The sequence below is a fragment of the Ceratotherium simum genome, chromosome 30 (assembly GCF_057802395.1).
Source record: "Ceratotherium simum simum isolate JZ-2026a chromosome 30, ASM5780239v1, whole genome shotgun sequence".
NCBI lineage: Eukaryota > Metazoa > Chordata > Mammalia > Perissodactyla > Rhinocerotidae > Ceratotherium > Ceratotherium simum.
Genome location: NC_141929.1, coordinates 10,734,227 through 10,753,405, shown reverse-complemented (window position 1 = coordinate 10,753,405; position 19,179 = coordinate 10,734,227). Strand labels below are relative to the sequence as shown.

The window sequence follows — 19,179 nt, the reverse complement described above, 5'->3', positions numbered from 1 at the left end:
TGCCAGCCCCACTCGTTTGCCAGATGTGGAGGGCACCACGGGATATGTTTAAATGAGCTGGTATTTAATGGGAGATTATGTTGAATTGTCAGCTGCTCCCTTCCCTTTGTAAATCTGTATCTCGAATGGTATTTCATGTGACATCTTTGTTCTCTCCTTAACTGCTGTGTAATTCGTGCCTACCTTGGAGATCTGAATCTTAATTTCTTTTAAAAGATGGATTGGAAAGAAGGGCCTTGGTCTCCTGACTTAGATCCATTTTAGTTTATAGATAAGGCCTTCCTGAAATGTGTTATGTCTGGTGGTTGGCACCGGTCTTCTGCTTTCTGATTATCCTTTGCACATATTAAAGGGTATTTTTACAAAATGTTAATTCCCCCAAGCTGGTTTGTTTATTACACTTATACTGCCTCCCACGACACCCGAGAGCCAGTGTGAATACTGGGTGCGCAGTACTGGGAAAGCCCTCACTCACTGCTCAAGGGCCCAGAGCCCTAAACCATGTTGTAAAATGGAAGCGTTGATATCTAATTACCTCCATAAAGCTAGGCAGAATCTCTTCGTTGGAGTCAAGACCCCCTGTTAGGGGAAAAGTAACGTCTTATGTTTGCAGAAAATATTATACCAGACTGCCCCAAGGCAAAATATTTATTAGCCTCCCCGTGTCTTCACTGTATTTTAGTTACTGGTCTGGAGTCTGAGCAAGTGAAGTGAGTTTCTGCATGCCTAAAATACATCATATTAAAATGAGAACTTGAATTCCTTGCTGTGAAAAATGTTCAGATAACAATTAAAATGGAATGAAAAGAGTGGAGCCCGGGCTGAACAACTCTAAATGGCTGCAGCTGTGTTGAGTGTCAAGTTGCTACACACACACACACACACACACACACACACACACACACACACAGAGCTTCTGACGCAAATGCGGTCCTATTCTTTGAACATACTAGCTTTTGTCTACATAGAATCCAGCCTAATTATTTTAGTTTGGTAATTGAAAAATCCTTAGTTAAAAAAAAATAAAGGAGCAGTATATATAGAAATACAATATAGAGGTCCCCTCAAACAGCGAATGTTAATGTCCAGAGAGCAAATGTTAACATTTTAGTATACTGGTAGGAGGATAATTCTATTAAATCATCATTGTTTGGCTTTGTCAATTTTTCAACTTGAAAATAGACTAGGCAGCCTTTGAAGAGTTGTTTACCTGCCTCTTGAGCTGAGAGGTGAACACAGTTGTTTCTCAGGAAGCCTGCCCTGGCTTGGAGGAATCAGAAAGCTCACCTACCTTCCCGCTTCCTGGAGGACTGTCTGTAAAAGCTAATCAGACTTTAGGAATGGGCTTGCTGCCAGGAGATCAGAGGGCAGGAGATCAGGGGTCCGCTGATGGGCTTATGGAGGAGGGCAGTTTGCAGAGGGCAGGCCTGGTGTTTAGTGGCTGCGATTCTCTATCTTGAGACCTTCCTTCAGCCTGGTTCCATCTAATTTCTCGTCATGATGGGTTTTGTTTTGTTTTTGCCTTATTTCTAGATTAGGGACTAGGAATGAAAGCATTTTCTCCTCTTAGCAGTTTAATCTACCCAGTGTTCCCTAGTCATGAGGGTCATCTGCGTCGTCCTTAAAAAACAAAGCAGAAGGGCCGGCCCCGTGGCTTAGCGGTTAAGTGCGCCCGCCCCGCTGCTGGCGGCCCGGGTTCGGATCCCGGGCACGCACCGACGCACTGCTTCTCCGGCCATGCTGAGGCCGCGTCCCACATACAGCAACTAGAAGGATGTGCAGCTATGACATACAACTATCTACTGGGGCTTTGGGGGGAAAAAATAAATAAATAAAATCTTTAAAAAAAAAAAAGAAAACAAAGCAGAAAATTCATTTCAAACATGAAAAAGTGCCACGTGGACGTATTAATGAAGAACATAGAGGATCTGAACCTAATGGTAAATTTTGCCTTTTGAGCAGGGCTAGAAACAAAGGTTTTTGTAATAAGGAAACTGGGCCCTTAGTTTGGAATTCTGAACCCATGATCAAACTTCAATTCTCTAATCCAGTATTTAGTCCCTGCCACGTGTCAGGCACTGTACTAGGCAACATGCAAGGGGCTCACTGTCCACCTTCTAGAAATTCACAGTCTAGGGTTGGAACCAGGTAGACGAATGACTTGCAATCTGGTGTGGTAAGGACAGAGGCACAGTGTACAGGCAGAATGCAAAGGTGGCATGACTTTCTTTGTTCCTGATGTTGGAGGAGGGCAGGGTCATTGAACACCAGGAATATCATAGACTGGGTATCCACTGGAATATCCACTGGAGAGTGGATACTTCATTTCCGTGGAAACTTGTTTTTCGATCTCCCTTACATGCCTTCTTTCAACCTCTCCTCCACTGCCACCTAAGAAATCATTGTGACATCCAGCAGTGGAAGAGTTAATTAGGGAGCGCTTCCTGGAAGAAGTGGCACCTGAGCTGGGTTGGGCTAAACAAATATGCCAAGAAAGGTTTCCAGCAACAGGTAATGAAAGAAGAGGGGAGAGTGAGAATGGAGGGTGTTATGTTTATCCCATACCTTTTAGATATTGTTTAAATTTTTGATGCTCTTTTCTGCTGAAAGGAGGTAGAATTTCTGAGACATGGCCCGTCTTGGATCATTGGATTTCAACTCATTTTTTAACAGCTCTTCCCGTAACACCTTATTACTGTGTTGAAATAAAGTTCAGAAATAACTTCCCTGCACAAATATATTTTAATTCAATATGCTTGCCTAACTGTAATATAAATAAAAAATTAAATGTGGAGCAAAATAGCATGTGTGTCAACGTGTAAGTGCTTGGGCAGGACTGCAGGAGAGGTAAGTAATCAGATGTGCTCGTCCACCCATGAATCACTCGCAAATGCAGACTGTTAACAGGTGTGCAGCAAATACTACCAGCATCCAGTCAAGCTTCCTCTCCCCTCAGAACCCACAAAATCGGGAAGTGCATTCATTCCTCGTTTACATGGTGGTTGCACTATACTCCTGGAAATGCACTGGATGTTAAAACTGTGCATATACATAAAACACAGTTAGGCTCCAGGCTCAGATAATTATACTCAGGCTTTTCATCTGCATGAATGTCCGATGGGGCCGTCTTCGTGAAGCAAGATGCTGCCCGCATTGAGGACGTCTACCAACCCCGGCCCCCACCGGCTATCATTATGACAACCAGAAAAAGGCCCCCATAAATTTTCAAATTTCCGGCTAAGTCCCACTGCCTTAGACGATTAAGCTCGAAGTCTGGGCTCTTCCTGTGGTTTGGGGGCTTGGAAACAGGCAGCCAACAATTAGTTGCAAGGTCTCATTGCTGGATCCATGATGACGTTTGTGGCCATCGGCTTGGTTGATGTCTTTAGAGCAGCAATGTCGTTTAGCACTAGAAATTGGATGTCACTGACGGAGTCCTGGAAAATGGTTATTTAATTTCCATTAAAACGTGAATTTCATCTGCCCCTGTGATGCTTTTCTTGGTTGTAGCTCAACCGAAACTGCTTATGTTAGGGACAACCAGATTCTCCTGTAATTCTCATGTTACCTTTTGTTTCCCATAGCAGTGATCTAGAGGCTCCCGTAACGCTTCCTTATTACTCAGTGCCAATGCCCAGAGTTAATTTAATGACACAAACTATGAGGGGTCCTTCAGAAAGATGAGACCACCATCTAGAAAATTCCTTTTGTTATGATCCATTTATTTTTTAGAGCAGTCACTACTTTGTTGTTGTTTGAAAAAAAAAGAAGAAGAAGAAAGAAAGAAAAAAAGGAAAGAAACAAACAGCTGGTGTTTAACGACTCCGTCAGACCCAATTATAAAACATCAACTACTTACTTTGATTTGTGCATATCCATGCCATGGGTATACTTAAAAACAGTAGACTCTGCCAGAACTCATTTTGGCTTTGTTTACATTTATCTTTTAAAAGTATAAGACTATCGATGGCACCTCACCAAGGTTATAACCCCTTTATAATCATTAATTTTTAATCTGGAAAAGAGTCTTGGAGGCAGCAAGACTCATCTATATTTACTTGGATGCTCAAATGAAAATATACAGGACTCAAGGGTTGGCTAAAATAACCCAGGAAAGCCCCGTCAAAGGTTAGGAATGTGCTATCTTCCTTCTTCCAAAAGCAGCAGACCTTTATTTAAGATGCTTTTCTATTTAATTTAATTATCCTTGAACTTCCCATTGAAGGTTTTGAAAAATATATGTTAGAGGCAGGGGGAGTTCAGCGTGTTAAGATGGCTCCATTTATGAGTTTGGGCCTTTATTAAGTCTATCTTTGGATCCAATGGGTTTATATTGTTAAATCACCATTGTCTATTTTTAAGGGGGACTTTGTTTCGATGTTTGCACAATTGAGTTTTCAGTAGTCTCTGTAGTTTCCTCGGATTTCTAATAAAAATAAAAAGCTATGTCAGAAGTCAGAGATTGGCTGCTTCATGTCAAATTTCCTATGCTTTTAGATTTACAGATATTAATGATTCCTCGGGAAAACTAGACTTTAGCCGCCTTTCTCCATCTAAAAGTGACTACTGGGCCATGCTGGCTTACAACCGGTCCAAACTCTGCAACATTCTTTTCTCCAACGAGCTCCATCGCCGCCTCTCCCCACGTGGGGTCACGTCAAATGCAGTGCATCCTGGAAATATGATGTACTCCTCCATTCATCGCAACTGGTGGGTGTACACACTGCTGTTTACCTTGGCCAGGCCTTTCACCAAGTCCATGGTAAGTGGACGGCTTCTATTGCTATAAACACCTTCAATGTGCCTTTATGGAAAGGGTCCTAGAGAAACCCAGACACATGTGTTTCAGCCTCTTCTAATGATGAGTCTGGTCTTGATAATCACATGATCAGGCCTATTAAAGCCATTGGAAAGGGCTCTTAAACACAGTTCAATCAACTTTAGATTATATCTTTTTCTCTAAACGTGTCTCAGAGGTCTGGAGACAAGATGTGGTTTTTCAGTATTGTGTTAAGTATGGCTGAATGTCTTGATGGAGATGATGCTTGTCTTTTGATGTGATTTTTTTATTATGATTCAAAAAGTGCGGTACTTGAAAACGATGTTTTGTGTTAGTATGTGAAAAACATGGATTTGTGACTGTTGAATTATCGGCAGACGTGATTCCTTTGTTTCCATTGAGAATCTGTATCTGATATTCCAAATGCCTCTTTTAATGGGTGTAAACCTCTCCTGGAGAATCCTTTGTTGGCTAGAAGTACATTTTATTCTTTACTTCCCCAAAGATGAATCCTTTTGGATGAATCACACTGCTGTGGTTAAATTTGGAAATGTTCACAAAGGTAAATATGGAAGTTTTATGTTTTTGTCGGTTGTGTAACAACCATATCTAGAAACTTCTTGCATGAAAGAATTTTAGTAGGAAGTAATTTGAGTGAAGAATGCACATTTTACACAATATATTTGGTATAGTACTTTTCCAATCCATAGGCCTTTAAAAATGTTTTCCTGTTCCTGTTAACCAAATGTAACATCTAATCCTTGGAAATAACCCTTTCCCCAAACACATTTTGGCCTTTAGGAGTGTCAGAAGGCTAATCATTATCCTCCAACTTCCTGGGCAAATGACCCCACAGGCTCTGAATATAGTCTGCCTTTTTCTCCAGCAGTCATTCCAACCTACCATCCTTAACCTTCATGTTTGTATATGACTTTTAAAACTACAACAAAAATCTTTTGAACTGCTTAGGAGAAAATAAATAAGTGCCTCTTTTATTCTAATCTAATCTAATTATTATAAGGTGGTTCTTATGCAAAGTAAACATAGTCAGAGGAAGTGGGAGGATCTATGGAGAGCAGTTCTCTGAGTCCAAGATGGGGTTGATTCCTAGAAAGTAAATGAGTGAAACCCCTTAGCATGTGTATCACAGGGCTCTGAAGTTTCCCCATCATCTCGCTCTCCATGATTGCTTAAGAGTAGGCTCCCCACGAGGGTTTCTTTGAAAATGATTTCGGCTCATACTTTCTTGGGTCCTTCAGTATATATAAGAAGGAAGAATATTGGTCTGAACTGGTGCCAGTGCCATTGACAGGACTGTAGAAGAGTTGTTCAAATTTAGGAAGGGGGAGAGAAGAGAAGAACATTCTTGTTCATTTTCTGCTGGCTGTGTGCCTTCAAGACCAATAGGCCAATCATCGAATTTAATTTGTAATCTTTGGGTCTTGAATTTTCTCACTTGTATTTGTTTGTTGGTGGGAGTTAGAAAGTCCCTCCTATGAAATCAGAGAGTTTAGTTTTTTCTTCTTCCAGAATTTCTCTGATCAGAGGAATGTGATGAGAAAGACTTAGAGGTGGGTCTGTGACTACAAGGAACATGATGGAGGGTCATGTAGCTATTTCACCATTTGGTGTGGACTCTGGTGGATGAGGGCTTATTGACAGAAGACTGTAGAGACTGTTATTCTGTGATGGGATCCCAGGGCTTAGGGACGGACTCTGGAGAAGGGAAGGTGGGAGGGGGGAGGAAGACGGCTTCTGATAAAATACAGAATAGAGTGACTGTTTTTGTTTTGGGGGGAGGAGTCAATTATTGTCTAATATATGACATAAACTGTGTTTAGCAAAGTCAGACTGGACTGTGGGCTCATTTGATCTAATAGGAGGATTTCTAAAAGTGCCGGCAAATTAATTTGGGCAGGCAAATGTGTCACGATATCAGAATACTGCTGTTTGAGGGGTAACTATGGTCAGGACTCAAGCCAAGTGGAAAAGCAGAATGTGGAGTTGGAAACTGAGGCAGCGTGTGTTGCCATACAGCCGAGGAGACACAGGGAGTTAGGAGAAGGTTGCCACTCAATGAACACCACACCTGGAGCTCATCCCAGTAGTACCTGATGCCCAGCCTAAATGTCTGATTGTTTCCCCTTCCCCAGCCAGTGTGCAGAGGCATCAGCGGTCGCCCTCCTTGGTCCCCTGTGCTGGGAGCAGCCTTGGGCAACAGATAAAACAAGGACTGGTCTTTATGGCCCTGGATGAGAGGGATGTGGGAAAATGTGCAGATAACCCTTGAGAGGGTTTGGAGAAAAGTGGAGATGTCACAAAAAACCCAAGTTTTGGCTAAGTTGTATCAGGAGTGGTGGAATGTTGCTAGTAGGCAGGGGAGGTAAGTACATTGTCTGTACTAGGGAAGGGATTCCACATGGCTTCCTGGTGGTGAAAGAGTTACAAAGTAGCAGACTGGGGCAGTGGACCAAGTAACTTTCCTGCTAATGATCCTAATGGTCAAGACTTAGCTCTTACCTTTGAGAACTGGGACAAAAAAAAGCCCTTAACCATTCTGAGCCTATTTCCTCACAACCAAAATGGCAGTACAGGTTGGTGTGAGGACTGACAATAATGGATATAACAACCACAATAATGGATATAGAATTTCTGCAATGACTTATCTGGCTATTCAGTATGGTAGCCACTGGCCACCTGTGGCTACTGAGCCCTTGAAAAGTGGCTTATACAACTGAGGATCTGAATTTTTAATTTGACTTTATTTTAATTAATTTAACTTTAAATAGGATCACTCTGTTTCACTGGTAGGACAGACTGGGCTTATTGGAAAAGTCACGTTTTATTCTTCCATACTTTTCTTGGCATTTCTTCCATCACAATAAGACATTTGTTTCATGGACAAAGGTTGCACTTCTGCCATTTTAATGCAAACATATTTTTGGACATGAGCCATGTTGTGGCGCTCCCATTCCCACCCCATGTAAATGTTGGATTCCTAAATGCTCATGAAGAAGTTGAGCGTAGATGCAATGTCTCCATCTCCAGATGGCTAGTGTTCTGTTTGTGCTTCATAGCCCCTCTGCATTTCCCTTCAGAGAATGTGTTTTTCTTTTGACATGAGTGTTGCTGGAGTATACGTTCCATTCACAAGGTCAAGCAAAGAAGAAACACAACCCAACCTTGTGCTTGGAAGCCTTCGCTTCTCCACTGTAGCTGGCTCCCTTAAGCATTAAACAGCAGTATTCTAATATCAACGTCCCTTTTTTATTTGCTGTGACTTGCTGTGACTACGGTGATTTTAGTTACAGTAATTAGGTCACCCTTCATGGAGTCAGGCTATTTTAAGTGCCTCTTTAAGGAATATTGTTGCAGATCAGTAATTTTACAATTGGATGTTCTTGTGCAACTTTATTAAATGTAATCTGTCTTTTAAATGTTTCCCTTTTACAGTTATACATTTCTAATTGTTGCTGTAAATGCATTATCACTTTGAAATTAATTAATTTTTCCATTTTGGCCGCCTGCAGTATAATAATCGCTAATGAGAAACTCATAGGGATTAATTCTCAGCGCAGCGACCCCTACTGGTAAAGCCGTGTCTCTGCCACCTCTTCCTCTTGAGGTCTAGAGGACAGGACAGGGGTCCTGGGGGAGAAGCCTCCCTCCAATTTATCATAAAATAAAAATAATGGATAAAAATGGGAATAGGATTGTTTTTTAATGTTGTTTAGAAAAAGACACAGGATTCTTCAACAAGCTTTTGAAACATCTTAAGGGAAACCTAAATTTGCTGGGAGTTTTCTAATCATGAAGTCCCATCCATCATGTGTGCCTTATATGTTTATTTCCCTGTCTCTCAATGCAATTTCCTGTCTCTCTTTTATGCAATTAAAATATTCTAAAATTATGTTTTGCATATGTATGCATTAATATGTATTGTATGTTAGTATATGTAATATGTTCATACATCCATATTACCTTTTGGGCTTAATTCACAAAGCCAGGCATACTGTATTATCTGGTGGCATAAGAAAATTTCAAGGATAATTTTGGCTATTTGCAATTGTTGCCATGTGTGATGACTTTAGATTCCTGCCACACTCTCAAGATGCAACTTGGTGGTTTAGGCCAGACACCATGAGGCTTTATGTATCAACATATATGTCTTCATTTATTCCTCCAACACTTCTGCAATGTTAGAATTATTATCCGTATTTTGCATTTAAAAAGCACAGAGCACTTACTACGCAACTTGCTCAAGTAAATCGTATGTCAGCCTGCAGATCCTTTACCAGCTACTCCTAAGTCCGTTTGCTTTGTCAAATGCACCACAGCGCCTCTGCCATATATATGTCTAGTTGTGGAGTTATGTTTTCTTTTTCAAATGTTTGAAAGCACCTTCATGAAATTAACCCTCTCCCCCTGTTCTTCCCCCACATAAGATTTCAGTTCTGGTAAACAACATCTTAGCTAGAGTTTCTAGGTCCAAGCCAGCCCTTTGCGGATCGGTATGTAAATTTGAAGCCGAGCACGGTCACGTGCCTCTTAGGGTGTTTTGTGCAACCAAATATTTGTGTTGGCAGGTAACAGTAGAAAGAATATCATGTGTTAGGGTAGCAAGAGCTTAGCAGATGTTTTAGGGAACGGCATTTTCAAATCATTTTACGTTAAAAAATGGCTTGAGTTTGTAGAACTTCTGAAACGATTGGGTTACGTTTCCTGTTGCCATGTAAAGCCAGCCATTGTGCTGAGTTTTAACAGATGTGTGGCTACCCTGCTAATGGATGGACCTGCAAGGCTGGTTCTGTTGCAAAGTTATAAATTATAACTAGAAAAAGCACAAGATGTCATTCTTCTAACCTTCGGGAAAGCCAAGCTGGGTAATTCTGCCCTTGAATAACCCGCTGCAGGGTGATTTATAGTTGGACAATTTAAAACGTAATGAAGGAGATAATAGATGTTGATTTGTTCTTTAAATTAGTATTTTAGAAAACTACTTCTCCCCCATCCCCTTTGAATACCTGCAGCTGACTACACTCTAGATCCCTATCAGGGACAAAACCCCTGTTTGAATCTTTATTGGCACATTTAGAAAGCAGGGGTCTTTTTCTGTGTGGGAGGAGGAAATGTGATTTTCAAAGTGGAAATTTCAGCGTGTTCTTCATTAATCTAAATATTTTGAGACTCCCGAGTGAGGGTTGAATTCTCTGGCTGCCTTGCTCTTGCCGGTCCAGATATGTTGGAAACCCAGGCTCTGAGGACCCCACTGTGACCGGGCCGCACTTGAGCTTTCCTGCAGAGCCCCACAGAAGGACCCGGTGGCTGGGCTCTTCTCCTCGCTGAGATCACGTCCCTGCAGCCACAAACATTCTTCTTCCTTTCCAGGATTATCATTAGCATTGGTTTTATTAGTCACCTCGCAGTTTTGTCTGGAGCTTTCAAGTTTACAGTGTTTGCTCAATTCAGAGTCCAAGGGATATGGTAGAGCGAAAAAGAGCAAAGGATTTAGAATCTTTAGACCCATATTCAGAACTCAGGTTTCCTCCTGTTTTTATTCTCTCTGAGGCTCATTTTCTACATCAGTTTAGATGTTTTGGGCTGTGAGTTATTAACACCCAGTTAAAAGTGGTTGGAGGGGCTTGCCTGGTGGCGTAGTGGTTAAGTTTGTGTGCTCCGCTTCGGTGGCCCAGGGTTCGTGGGTTTGGATCCCGGGTGTGGACATACACACTGCTTGCTAAGCCATGCTATGGTGGCATGCCATATACAAAATAGAGGAGGATTAGCACAGATGTTAGCTCAGGGCCAGTCCTCCTCAAGCAAAAAAGGAAGATTGTCAACAGATGTTAGCTCAGGGCCAATATTCCTCACACACACACACACACACAAAACGTGGTTGGAATAATAGAGATTTGTTTTTCTCATATATCCAGCAGTCCCAAGACAGCCAGGGGTATGTTTAGCTACTATCTAGGCAGCTCTTTTGTGATTGTCTTAGCTTTTCTCTCATGCTTATCAAGTGGCTGCACCAGCCTCCTTGAATGCTTCCCTCCTTTATCACGGAGAAGCACTTTCTGTTTCAGAACTGTCCTCCCTAACAGACTTCCACTTAGCTCCCGCTGGCCAAGATTGAGTCACTGGTGGATATCGTAGGTGCAAGGAAGGCTGAGAAAGTGCATTTCTGGCACTTTGTGTCTCGAGGAGGCAAGATCTGATGGCAAGGAGAAATGGCTGGGATAATGGCTTCTGAGCAGGCACTATTAAATAGGTATGCTTATAGTGTTCTCATCTGTCAAATGGGAATGCTATCTATTTTGTACGGTCATTGTGGAAGCAAGTGGGAACTGAATGGAAGGCACCTGGCGTTTTCTGGTCCCCTTCTACTCCACCAGCTTTACCTCAAGCCACTTCCAGCCGCATTCTCCTTCCTCCTCCAGGGTGTTGAAACTTACTGTTCTAGAACACTCCTTTTCTTCCTTTCTTCCTGGTTACTTTCTACTCATCCTTCAAAGCTCAATCCAAACATCACACCTCAAGGAAGTATGTGATCAAGACTCCCGCTTCTGTGCTTAGTGCTTATGATATACTACTGTCTGATGCATCATAGCACTCCGTAAATATGTGCTGAATGAATGAAGGAAGGGCCCCTGGAATTTCTCCTTCATAACATTGAACACGAATGTAATTTAAGAAAAATAATTTCTGTAATTTGGTGTTTAATGTCTGTCTCCTCCTCTCTCGGAAGTGCTGTTTTTGCCTTCACAGTACTGTATCTCTGGTCCATAAAGTAAATGCTCAGTAAATATTTGTAAATGAATAAATGAAAGACGATTAGGTACTTAATGAATGACAGTCATTAATACATTCCTTATCATTAGTCTGTCTGAGTTGTGCAGGGGATTGCAGTTCAGGGTGTGGTGATAAAGAAACAGATAAGGCTAGAGTCACACAGCTAGCACATGAGAGAGCTGGGACCAGAATCCAGCCCCCCTACCCAGATTCCTGGGTCGAGTGCCACATAAGGAATCTACCCAGAGGTGTTTGTATGGAGCAAAAATATGTAAGGAGAGAGAAGCAAGGCGTGGGAAAGACAGGATAAGCTTTAGAGCTGGGCAGCTCTCGGATCAAACCCCAGCTCCATCCCACGCTAACTCTGGGGCCCATTTTGTAACCTGATTAAGATTCTAGTGTAAAACTGGGATGTCATACCTGCCTCCTGGGCTTGTATTGAACATTGAAGGGGCTCATGAATGTATAGCATCCAGAATGTGCTAGATGCTCAATAAACATTAACTAGTATTCTTATTACTGACGTGTTGAGAATTAAAGATCATGAATATATAGCATTCAGAACATGCTAGACGCTCAGTAAACATTTATTATTATTGTTATCAACATCATCATTATTTTTTCAGACAAGAAAAGGGTTGCTTCCTTTCCCATCGCTTATGGATGCCCGTTCTCCCAGTGATGGCTCTGTGTCTGTCTCAGAAGGTCTGATTCTCCCTGTGAATATTAAGCGTAAACACACCATCTACAAGCCTGAGTAAGCACTGAGGCAACGTGCAGAATAGTAAACAGGACTAGAGGGGCTTCCCTAGTGCATAACTGAAGCCCTCCTGGCTTCCTGTTTGAAGCCACCAACAGTACACCTTAGTTTTGAGGAAACATTATCCCTTTCTCGTTAAAAACAAAGAGAAGGCAAGTATGTCCGTCTTTGTGAGGCCATAGCACCTCATCACTGTGTTCGCTCTGCCTTGCTTTACAGTGTTTTAATTCTAGTTAGGCCTTTGTTCCCGACTGAGTACCCGAGAGGAGAAAAAGTGACTATCGGGCCTTAATATGTGTGACAAATTATTTAATGAACATTTAACCAAGTTTTGAAATTCCCCTCGTTTTATCTTCCTCGTTTCCTTTTCTTCTGCGTACCCGTTGGCATTTTGGTAATGCATTGCCTCTTTTTAACTCTCTTTCTAGCTCTTTTATTACTTTCTTTTTAAGTTAGTGGTGCCTTCTTTGATCCTCCCCCTTTCAGTTTCCTTTTCTTCAATTTCATACTTCTTTCCAGTGATTTTTGGCTGCAGTGCCGTTTAGATACTGAAGGCCAGCACGATTAAACAGATGCCAGGAGTGTGTGTTGCCCCATGATGATGTTTCTGAAATGTTTCTTCTATGAACACTGATTTTTGTATAACTCACCGGACACGCTGATTTTTCCTTGTGAGGTAGAAGGTAATGTTTTTCCAGCAGCAACAAAGAGAACTCGAATCAGGTGTTCTGAATGGTTTAGAAACTGATATCCACCCCCTCAACCCTTCTTATTACACTAAGGTAAATGAATATTTTGAAAATCAATTGAAGACATGTCCTCATGTTACATGAAAACCTACTAAGTGTCAGGCTTCATGCTCATGGGTTTGCATCTTTATATCTAAATTTAATGTGATTTTAGAGTTTGCTGTAAGCAAACAATTGTGTGTCTCCGAGCCAGTCACCTACCCTCCCTGGGCCCCAGTTTTCTTATCTGTAAAATGAGTCAGTTAACCAAGATTAGTTGCTGCATGAGTTTTGGATTTTACGGAATAGTATAATTTGAAAGGAAATAAAAAAGGACGACTAATGCAGGTTCACACTCTGGATTCTGAAAATTCTGGATGAAAATAAACCCACAACCATCAACTATCACCACCATTTTACAAAAGAATGAGTATTTTAATACCAAAAACTGTAGAGAAGGAGAAGGAAGTGATGCAGGGTGGAATCAGGCTGTAAGCTGACCTAGGGTATATAGGACTTTTTTTCTCACAAGCACCTAGTTCAGCCTGTGCCCCTTTATAAATATGACATCCCGTCTACTTATCTCCCGGTTTCTGTGGGTCTGGAGCCCGGGCATGGCTTAGCTGGGCCCTCTGCTTTAGGGCCAGCACACAGTCTGCAGTCATGGTGTCAGCCAGGCAGTAGCCACCTCCAGGCTCCACTGGAGAAGGGTCCTCTTCCCAGCTCACAGGCTTTTTGGCGGGATTCAGTTCCTTGTGGCCCAGTAGATTGAGGACTTTGGCTTTTCTCTGGCTTTTAGCTGGAGGCCTCCCTCTCTGTTTCTTGCCACATAGGCCTCTCTCCAACCTGGCAGCTTGCTTTGTCAAAGTGTATAAGCCAAGAAGGAGATAGAGTCTACCAGCAAGATGGAAGTCACTGTCCTTTGTAACCTAAGCACAGAAGTGACATCTCATTCCTTTTGCCCATTCTGTTTGTTAGAAGCAAGCCACTGGGTCTGACCCAAGCTCACAGGGAGAGGATTTCACAGTGAGGTGAATACCAGGAGGCAGAGAGCACTGGGGCCATCTTAGAGGCTGCCTATCACACTTTACAAGTTGAGTTTTGTTTGTTTTTCTAGTGCCTTTTGGTGGGCTATGTGTTGACAGATTTCCTCATAGGCCTGGATATTTCTTGGCCTTATGCCGTAGTATTCTTTATTGACACGTGTGTCTTTCCCTTGCTGTTCTCCTATTGGCATCCTTTCCTCATTCTTGTCTTTCCTCTTTTTGGGCTGAGAGAGCTACGGGATACACCCATTTTGTTTTTTGTATATTTATGCATTTCTGCCTCATGATGGGAAGTAAGATTTAGTCCTTTAATAAGAAAGCTTATGAAGAGAATAAAGAAACGTGTGGATCATGCTTCCTAAAGTCAAGTGTTTGTTTTCATGCTGCTTTAGTAGAGGGGGCCATGTTAATCGATGGCCCAAATTTTTTTTCTAAAGAGACACATGTTACCGAGTTTTGATTTGAGTTTCAAAAATTGGCCAGAGACCCTGGGCTTTCTTTAAGCCATAAAGCTCGATAGGACTCAGCCATCATTTCAAAGCCCATGTCGAATATTATTCTTATTCCAGACTATGTATAGTCTTTAGGATTTTTTGTTGTTGTTTTAGGTTTTTTTTTTTTTTAAGTAGAAATCTAAGAAAGAAAAAAATCTTTTATTTTGCTGTTTTCAGAAAATATTGCAGAGATTGATTTTGAATATGTTCATATTATAAAACCACTCCTGTTAAAGTGTGTAGTAACTAAAGTATCTATTTAGTAATATTCTGATTTCCCCTGTGAAATATCCAGCTCTTTTACTGAGCTGGGATTTTGCTTCTCAACATACCGCCTTGTGTAGACTCTGCACCACTCGAAACATTTCATCCTTAGAGTTTCATATGATGGGGTCTCTTTAATCATTTACATTTTGAAAAAAGAAAGTGAAATATTCTTGAAGAAGCCAGAGTAATCTACGGGAATGTATGGTGTTTATTCAGCTGGATATCTTATTTATTTGAAATACTGAAAGAAATCTCTTTTGACTGCTCAAAAAAGGGAAGAAGAAACAGTAAGAGTGTCCAAGTAATCTGAGCTAGAAAGTCCCTCCTTTCACAGAAAAGTTATAAAAAGTATATTTGCTAGATCCAAAAAAAATACCGTATATCAACTACTGAAACCTGCATAATGTTTTCTTAGTATTCTCACTCTTTAAAAGAAAAAAAAAAACTGGAAAATCTGGGAACTTTAAGATTTTTTTTATATTTTAATATTCCTAGGCAGGTGAATGCAATAAGTCTGTTTTTCCTTCTTAGAACATAACATCTTTTGTTGGCTTTTGTGTGTGCTGTGTGTTGTCTCTTTGTTGACTCTCTATAACCATAAAAGACCAAGAAATGAAATTAGCGTGGCTGAAATCTCCACATTACCCCTGAGCACATTTCCTATGAAGAAGGCATTAAGAAGTTGTTTATTTATTTATTTATTTTTTTAAATTTTATTTATTTATTTTTTTCCCCCAAAACCCCAGTAGATAGTTGTATGTCATAGATGCACATCCTTCTAGTTGCTGTATGTGGGACGCGGCCTCAACATGGCCGGAGAAGCGGTGAGTCGGTGCGCACCCGGGATCCGAACCCGGGCCGCCAGCAGCGGAGCGCGTGCACTTAACCGCTAAGCCGTGGGGCCGGCCCAAGAAGTTCTTTAAAAGAAAAAAATAAAATAAAATTTATATCAAAGGAATTAGATTCTGAAGTATCCCCAGTCATGAAAATAATATAGATTTCTTCTCTTTTTGTCCTCTCTGTTCCAACCATTAGGAGTGAGCTGGCACATTTCTTGGGGATGAAAAGTAGGAGAACATACCAGATTCCTTTCTCCTAAACCTGGGAGGGTCTTTTCCCTGCTGTGGTTTGCCTTCTTTAGCTTAGATTGTATATCACATCTTCCAATGCCACTTTGTCTCACTGCCAGGCTCAAGGCTTTACCGGGTTCATATTTGAACCCAGAGTGGAGGCCTTTTTTCCTACAAAGACAAAATGTTAAAAAAATTAACCTTATCTTTGCCAAGTCTACCTGACCATTGACATGCCTCCTTGTTAGTCTGTAACGTGAAGATTTGCCATGTGTTCGATGCAGTATGGGAGATTCACTGCAAATTTTCCCCGAATAAGGACCAAGACAGCCAATAACATCAAAAACCACAGCTTCATTATTAGGACTCACCTGTGCCAAGCAAGGCCTGTTCTAGGTACCTTTCATGTGTCAACTTATTTATTTCCCATAGTCCACTACCAACAGTATAAGGTGGGTAGGAGCTAAGAAGAGCTTGTTGATCTGTTTTGTTGAAGAAGAGTGCATTGGGATATGGCATAAAGGCCATGCCTGGGCTTTGAAGTTGAAGAAACCAGGCTCTCAATCCCAGCCCTTCCTTCTAGTGATCTTGTAACATGGGCAAGTCACACTATACCTCTCTGGGCATCGAGTTTTCTTTTTCTCTATAAAATGGAGAAAATAGTTAGTTCCCACATCTTTGGATTGTTGAAGGATTAAGGCACAGCTCAACCCTAGGGCGCATAGTAGACACTCAAGAAATGCTAGTTTTTTCTGTATCCTACCAGTCAATATAAACTTTCCTGAAATCTCACTGATTTCTAAGGACTTACAGGAAGCTGTTGTCAAGAATATTGTCTATCATTTGACCCCAAAACATAATGAAGCCGTGCCACTGCATGTCAGAAATGCCCTTTAACTCTGAACTCCAAGCAAAACCCCTAAGGAACTGCCATAATACCTTCTGCTTGATAATGAAATTATAACGTAATATATTGTTGGAGCTCGTAGTCCAATTGTGTGCTTTTTCAAACTATATTAACGCTGATGGTTAGCATATCAACTTGCTCTGGCTTTTAGTGACTCTAATACGTTTTGTTCACCTTGTTCTGTCCTTGTTCCTACTTTAAGTCACCTTAAATACCCTTTTTGGAAGCAGGTCAAATATGAATTAATAAATTTAGGTTGAAGTACAGGCATGTTGCAGAGACTTTCTTAATAACACCAGACCAAAAGCAACTTTAACTTGATCTGTATAGTTGGATATAGTTCTGTATTGTCCACGCTTAGCAAGACAGATTATGTAAGACCCTTTGAAAAAATGGATATTTTAATAAAAGCATCCTGTCTTCAGAATTTTGGAAGGCTTTCACCTTGTTTAAACTTATTCCTTCATATGATTTACAGAATCCTAGTTATGATTGCCATCAAGCAGTATGCCAGCTGACCAGATGGTAAATCTTTGAATCAGATATATATGTGTTTGTCTATGTGTGTACCTGTGATCACGATTCTTCAAGGTCCTGATCAATATATAATTATTACTTTTTTGGTCTTTTTCTTTCTATTTCTCAATTGTTCTCTTTCTCCTGTGCCCACTATTGCTTTCCAGTGAGCTATTTATATATTAAATATATCTTTGTGAAAAATTTATCTATTTAGTATTCAGTTAGCTAAGATGCTTTATAAAGTCAACAGAAGCTAGCAGTGGCAATGCACATGGACACTTGCAGACAGTAAGTACTCAATAAATGTGTTTGTTATACCATGTAGATAGGCACGTACACTTAGAAAATCTGTTTGGGGGAGGGGGAGATAAAACTAGCTATTTCAACCTCCTATTTTGATCCTAGGGCTTTTTTTTTAACTTGTCAATGAATAAAACATTTTAATCAGAACTATATCAACACTAATCAACTTTTTTTTGTGGGAGTCTAATATAGAGTGACTTCCATTAAGTCAATAAAATAACTTGATCAAGTTTTTAAACAATACAAAGATAGGTAAGCTGCTGGTTTTTAAAAAGATTTGTTTTACTGAAATCCTTTTCACCAGGACTGATTTTTTTTCCATGTATACTTGTGATGGTTATTTCAACCAGAAATATATGTTATTAATTTGATAAAAGTCCAATACTTATTTCTTATCTAATACCTAAGAAATTCCCCAGCAAGTCCACTCCAGTGTTCTAGAATTTCTCAGTTATCCAGGATTGGTCTCTGAACATGTTGCTAATCTGATTCTTTCCCAAACTTCCAAAGATCTGGATGACTTTGGAACCCTTGCCCTTTCTATGCTGTTGCAGGGCAAATAATAAGTGACAGATCAAGATGTCCTATTGTTGCTCCAGAACAGTCTGTCAAACTTTTTTTGATCACTACCAAAGTTTTTATGTCACAACCCAATGCATGTATACTTAGACATATACGAGTATGTGTGTATGTGTGTATAATGTATTTGTGTGTGTGTGTGTATGTATCTGAAACAAAAGTTTTATGAAATAATACTCTAACTATGGGCAACATCTCTGCTGTTTTTTCTTGGTTGTATTTCCTTTTTGAAAGTGCTGACTGTGGCGCAGTGTCACCACCCACTGTTGGATTCACCACTCACTATGTTGCAACGTATCCTTTGAAAATTGCTGCTCTAGAACTGCTTGATCTGCTCACATCTGATAAGCCTTCATTGAGTGCCTCCTGTGCTGACTTAAGGGGTAGAAAATGCACAAGTGAGCAAGTCATTACCCTCGGCCTTTGGGCGCTTGCGTTAAAAGGGATAGAGATGTAAAGAATGTTAGAGTGAGGTGAGATGGGTACCACTGGACGCATGCTTTTCTGTCTTGGAGGTGGGTATGAGACTAGTCAGATAAAGCCGTAGCACGGAGATGACATCTTTACCGAGCCTTGCAGGATTTGCGGGAGGTGAACGTGTAGACACAAAAAGGAGAAAATGTTAGGTAGACTTTGCAGCAACGGTAGGGCTGGGACTAGGATTAGGGACAAAAGTAAGGGGGGTGCTAAAAAACTCAGTAATGAAGATAAATAAGATTTGAATGCAATGTTTCAAAAAATCAAAATTAATGCAAAAAAAAATCATGATAACGAAATTTCACATTTTTAAACCAAAATAAGATCAGTCTTATAGCAAAGGCTTGAGTAATGCACATGGATTTGTGGTGAGCCATGCAGGAAACGAAGGCAAAAAAAGGCCACCGAGGGCCTGGCTAAGGATGCAGGATCTCATGATCTCATATTAAAATTGATGATG

General features: G+C 40.8%; 1 protein-coding gene across 8 annotated transcripts in view; it reads left to right on the top strand.

Moving 5' to 3' along the window:
* Nucleotides 1-19,179, top strand: part of WWOX (WW domain containing oxidoreductase) — a 950,804-nt gene that overhangs the window by 279,802 nt on the left and 651,823 nt on the right. For all 8 annotated transcript variants that reach the window (XM_004437087.3, XM_087419900.1, XM_087419898.1 and 5 more), the window contains exon 8: nt 4,498-4,762. In XM_004437087.3, coding sequence (XP_004437144.1) covers nt 4,498-4,762 — 265 coding nt within the window. The remainder of the gene's footprint in view (nt 1-4,497; nt 4,763-19,179) is intronic.